The 6000-nt window shown below is 33.6% G+C and overlaps 1 protein-coding gene across 1 annotated transcript; it reads right to left on the reverse strand.

Annotated features, from left to right (window-relative positions):
• Nucleotides 566-5234, reverse strand: LOC109225637. Its single transcript, XM_019390381.1, has 12 exons — nt 5003-5234; nt 4749-4908; nt 4152-4352; nt 3991-4052; nt 3391-3430; nt 3217-3272; nt 3016-3102; nt 2224-2274; nt 1884-2123; nt 1240-1333; nt 991-1131; nt 566-899 (listed from the first exon to the last, which is right to left on the reverse strand). Exons 1-12 carry the CDS (start codon nt 5162-5164, stop codon nt 817-819), a joined length of 1377 nt encoding a protein of 458 aa, XP_019245926.1. The 5' UTR covers nt 5165-5234; the 3' UTR covers nt 566-816.

A 6000-nucleotide genomic window follows, 5' to 3' on the forward strand; every position in this document is an offset into this window, starting at 1 on the left:
AGATACTATGTAACTTGTATGAACAAAAATTAGTATGTATTATGTAACATGTATTTTGACACATCTTGATTAGTTTCCTTTTCTTCTCAATGGTGGTATTAGCACCTTGTTGTTCTCATTCCATTGGGGAGAGGAAGACTAAGAAAGATATTGCCATATTTTTTTAATGCTATAATAATATTACAAGGCATTGCTTTGAATATCTCTTTACAGTATTTTTGTCTTTACACTTTAAATTTGAATTAAAAAATTCTGTAATAAAATTTACAATGCATTGCTTTAGATATTTTTTTTAAACATCTTTTTGTATTTAATTTCTATTTAATTTTGAAAAAAATCCGTTGGCTCACTTAGCCCGCGGGCCAAGACCGTTTAGCCCGAGACCATGAGTTCATGGCCCGCTCCCGGGCCGGTTCCTACAAAAAGACCATTTGGATCGGAACCGTTTGGCCCATTTAATTTGGGACCGGAATCGAGACCGTTTGGACCGGCCCACTTGGCCCGTTTAGGGCCCGAACTGGCCCACTAGTCATTTTTACCCAAGATAATGTTTATGTGATTGAAATTGAGGCAAAAGTGTTTTGCAATAGCTAACTCACTGATATAAATAGCCATACACAAAAATAGTAAAAACTTACTAGCTAACTTTCAGACGCACTATATATAACCCCTACGAAAACATTCTTTTTTATAATTAATTCTTCACCTTTCTAATTAAAAGGATTGGTCAATTAGGCATTGGCCAATATTCTGCTGCTGTTTGCTACTCCAACTATTGTTTACTTCTACTATTTTCTTGCAAACATTAGTATACAACTATTGACTGCTGCAGAAATCCAAGAATCCCATGAATTCATGATTTTGTATCATTGTAATGCTCTTCTCTATTCCAACCACCCCTGTAAAAAGAGAGCCGAAAAAAAAAGGAGGTTAAATCTTTTTCTTGAATTTATGTTTGGATTGGAGCATTAGAATTATTATGAGACTTACCCATTATAAGAGCACTAGCAAAAATGACACCAGAGAGTATAAAGACAATAATTGATGCTCTCTTTAATATTGTGATAACTTTTCTAATAAAAAACTGTCCCCAGAAACCAGCCACTACAGAAACCATCATCAGGAACAGAGCTGCAATTAATAGGGGAATTTAGTTAGGACTATAGTAATATTTTTAATATAAAAATTTAATAATGTGGAATTTTGAGAAAAGCAGAAAGTTGTGATTAAAGAATATACCATAAGGTATTGGGAACCTCTTGAGTAGGTGAAACTCTACCACAGATAAAGATGATGAGAACATCATCACAAAAGTTGCTGTGGCACTAGCTACCTGAACATGAAAACAAACAAATCCACAGTCAATTTCCCTTTAAAAACTTGTGACCTTACCACATACTATAGTTAAAAAATTTAGGGTAAATGTTTAGCCCGCGGCCGAAACTGTTGGGCATCATATAACTGCAAAAGAGTATAAAATTTGTATATATCATACAGAAATGTATATATATACAAAAAATATACTTTCTCGGCTATTATTTTGAGAGCGGCTATACAATGTCATTTTCTGACAAATTTAACATAGACTTGTATGCTAGACAAAAAAAGTGTACTAAGAAATTCTTTTTAACCATACTGTAATATTTATCATAACGTGGCGAGTCAACCATATCATAGTTCATTTCGGATGACAACTTAATGCACTAAACTCCAACTATGTGGGCGATCTGAAGAAAAATTGGATCAAATTAGGTCAATTGTACGCAATTTTACCAGTGGAATGATGCCAGATCGAATCACATTGAATTTAATGTATGCACTCTTTTTTAAGAGTGGAATGATGCATAATCAAATTAAATTGAGTCTATTTTATGCAATCTTACCTGTGGGATGACGCCGATTTCAAGAAGAAGAGGGCCAAGAATGAATCCACCACCAGAGCCAAGCAAGCCACCAACAGTTCCTCCCAGTATGCCACAAAAGGCACAAAATAAAAGATTTCTCACTGACCATTCAACGTCAGCCTCACAAACTGATATTGGGTTCCCTGCTAATCTTCTTTTCTTGCTCTCTTTGTAAAGTTTGGCACATTCATACAAAAACACAGCCAGTGCTACTGGGAACTGAAATATAACATGAAACATGCACTATAATAAGTTACCCTCAGTCCCCACTATAATAAAATTACATAGGTAGATTAGTAACATGACCTTTAGCATGTACCTGTAATAAGATGAGTACCCAGTACATTGGACTACAAGCCACTAGATTATTCTGTAACATGTAAAAACATGACTAGTTTAGGCTCAAAAATAAGACAGAGATATTCACAAGAGTTCAAGTGGCGTTTGGATATAAAATTCCGAAAAAAGTGGGAAAAAAATTCAAGTAAAAATGGTATTTGAAAATTAGAGTTGTGTTTGGACATGAATATAATTTTGGGTTGTTTTTTAATTTTTGTCAGTGATTTGAGTGAAATTTTGAAAAATAACTTTTTGGAATTTTTCAAATTTTCGGAAAATTCCAATTCATCTTCAAGTGAAAATTGAAAATTTTATTGCCGAACACTGATTTCAAAATTTTTTTTCGAAACGGGCTCTAAGTTTTATGCACTGATGTCATTTATAAGGTACTACTCCCTCTGTTCCAGTTTATGTGAACCTAGTTTCTTTTTGGTCCGTTCCAAAAGAATGACCCATTTCTAAATTTGGAAACAATTTAGCTGAAACTTCCAATTCTACCCTTAATGAGAAGTTTTTATAACCACATAAATACTCCTGACCCCTTTTTGACTTGTTTAGGACCACAATTCAAAAAGTCTTTATTTTTTCTTAAACTCGTGCCCAGTCAAACATGTTCACATAAATTAGAACGGAGGGAGTAACTGATAGTGTAAAAAAAGTCTTTAAATTATCAAGGTATATAACTTATATTCTTATTTTAATGTGTTTAAATTTAGAAAATAGATTGTAAAAGGAAAAATAATAAAATTCAAAGTTAGAATAGTTGACTTGCCTTATAGATTTGAAGAAGCAGAAATATGATCCAAAGTAGAAATAGCACAACTACTCTCTTTAAATCAAGGTTGAACTTCATAAGTTGCTGTGAGATGATAACACAAAGATCATTTAATATTAACAAGAATAAGCTACCAAAAAAAAAATGTAATAAAAAAGTAGAAATATCCATGCTGATAATTGATGTGAATAAGCTTACTAGTGCAGTTTTTTCCTCCTTGGGGACCAGAGGTTCATAATCTGTATCAATTACAACTGAAAAACAGGAAGTAAAACAAAGTAGTTATTAGACTAATTTAAACAAAGAATTTAATGAAGTTCATTTTCCTTAAACCTGCCAAAAGAAAGGATTAATTGTTATTGGACTACTTACGTTCACCATGAGAATTAATTGTAGCATGTTCCCTCGCTTTCTGCAAGTTTAATTTAACATAAAGAAGAATGGTTAATTAATATTTTTACCTTCAAAAAATTCTAGCAATTTGACCACCACTGTTAATGTACTATCTTGTATAATTAATAATGTAAAATACACGATAACAAAACACCATTTGAAAGCAACACTTAATTAAGTACGTATTACACGTAATAAGAACTATTTGAGGATTATTATTTTGTTGGTCCATGGATTAGTAGAACTCCCAGTGAGAATTGTTTTTCTTGAGCCAAGGTTTTTTAGAGAACAGTCTCTCAACCTGATAGGCAGTGGCGGAGCCAGAATTTTCATCAAGGGGTATCAAAATATAAATAATTAGATACATCAAAAAATAAAGGGGAGTCAGTGTATAGTAAATATACCTATAATAAAAAAAAATTATCTAGCAATATAGTGTAATTTTCCGGCAAAGGGGTGACACCCCTTGGTTCAATGTGGCTCCGCCACTATTCACAAAGTAGAGGTAAAGTCTGCGTATATTTTACCCTCCCTATACCAAATATGTTATTGTTGCTGTCAAGGATTAGTAGAACTAACCTTGAGAATAGTTTCTTCTTTCCACATCTTAATCCCTTTAAAAAATGACCTTGATGAAGTTCCTATAAGCAATATTATAATAACAATAATTAAACACACAAAATATTGGAATTGAAGGAGTGAAATTGAATCATTGCTAGAAAAAGGTTGTGCAAAGTTACCTAAGAAAAGGATGATAATAAGGACAGTTATGAGCCAATAGGGGAAAACAACACTAAGAGAAACACCAATGGTGATTCCTAGCATGAGCATAGGCTGAAAAAGTAGAGCTAAATCATAATCAATTATTGGTACTTCTCTGCATGGATGTGGTACTCTTAAGTTGTACCATACTGATGATGCTGATGCCCCCATAATCATACCTGTAAAAAGCAAATCAACCAAAAAAATTTCAACAAACCAAAAAAGCAATTTAAAATAATAATAATAAAAATAAAAAGAAGGATATTTATTCTCGGTAAAAAATTTATTGGAGATTAGGTTCAATAAAGACAAAAAGTTAAGTGCTTTCTTTAGAACTGTCTAAGCTATAGTGATGTACAAATTAATTTGTACAACGAGATATAACTCGAATACCACAATTATAAAAAAAATGATATTCATCCCTCTTTGCTTCCCCTAAACGATATTCAAAGTTTTTGCATGTGATAGTCTTTTCTCAAACTATAACAATAGCAACTACGACTTAATGTAAGTAAATTATATGAATTCTGATTGTCTTTTTTTTTTTTGGAACCGAAAAAAGAAAGAAAGCATACACTTGGAAATAGCAGCAGCAGATTTGGTATCAAATCCAACAATCAAAGTGAGCATAGGAACAAAAATGCCTCCTCCACCAACTCCACCTACTGTTCCACAAGCTGATCCCAAGAATCCTATCACTGCAGCTAGAACTGGCCTCCAACCAAACTTCAATTCCTGCAAAACCAACCACTTAAATTATATTCGTACTAGTAAAATTACTAACAGACCAATATTAACAAGTGATTTTTCAAGAATTTAGCAAACATACCGGCCAAATTTTGGTTTGAGATCCAACAGGCAACTGCAAAAGGTTGGAATTTGTGGAATATCTTGGTTCTACACCAGCATTATGAAAGTTGATGAACAAAACAGATAGAACAGCCACAGAGAAACTTGTTAACAAGTAAACTAGAAAACTTTTTGTAGCCATTGAATCACTTAAATTTTTTCTTCCTTTGTCCCACAGCCTAGCTCCACCTTTAATTTGTCCTCTATTTATATATGTTGTTTTATGAAAACCAATTGACCCTTATAAATATTACCAACTTTCTAAACACGGCAAACCAGCTAGCACATGTTGTATATAAGGAAAGAAATCAATTAAGAATCTTTCTAGCACCACACTAAATTATTACTTCAAGAGTTCCTTTAATTACTTTCACTTTTTGTTTTATGTTTCTTGACGTTGGGTAGAGGAGAAGACCCCCGGGGTTGCGGGAAGGGGGGAGGGGTACTCTTGACGTTGGATATATATATATATATATATATATATATATATATATATATATATATATTGTCACGACCCTAAATCCCAACCCGGTCGTGATGGCGTCTCTCGTGAAGACAAGGCCAGCCAACTAAACCCAATTTACCTTTTTAAGCAGTTAAACAACATAAAACAGTCTAACACATGATTTANACATAAAACAGTCTAAAACATGATTTAATAGTATTAAGTAGCGAATAATGTCAATAAAGTGCGGAAACATAACCCAACACAGCCCTAACCAGGGTGTCACAAGTCACGAACATCTAACAGTATCCAATACTCAAGGATAACTACAGAGTTTGAACTACTGAACTAAGACTGTAAAAGAAATAGATAGAGAGGAGCCCCAGGCTACGAAACGCCAACAGCTACCTAAAGACTCCTCGAAGATCCGCCTGAAGCTGGAATGAATCAGCACTCGGGAGTGGGACCAACTACGCCTGCACACAGGGTGCAGGGAGTAAAGTGAGTACTCCAACTCAGTGAGTAACAAATGT

The sequence above is a fragment of the Nicotiana attenuata genome, chromosome 5 (assembly GCF_001879085.1).
Source record: "Nicotiana attenuata strain UT chromosome 5, NIATTr2, whole genome shotgun sequence".
NCBI classification, from domain to species: Eukaryota; Viridiplantae; Streptophyta; class Magnoliopsida; order Solanales; family Solanaceae; genus Nicotiana; species Nicotiana attenuata.

Coding starts and splice junctions, on each gene's coding strand:
- LOC109225637 (XM_019390381.1), bottom strand. CDS start 5,164: ATGGCTACAAAAAGTTTTCTAGTTTACTTGTTAACAAGTTTCTCTGTG. Junction 3,431..3,990: donor AAGAAGAAACTATTCTCAAG/GTTAGTTCTACT, acceptor TTAAACTTGCAG/AAAGCGAGGGAACATGCTAC. Junction 2,124..2,223: donor GGGTACTCATCTTATTACAG/GTACATGCTAAA, acceptor GTTATATTTCAG/TTCCCAGTAGCACTGGCTGT.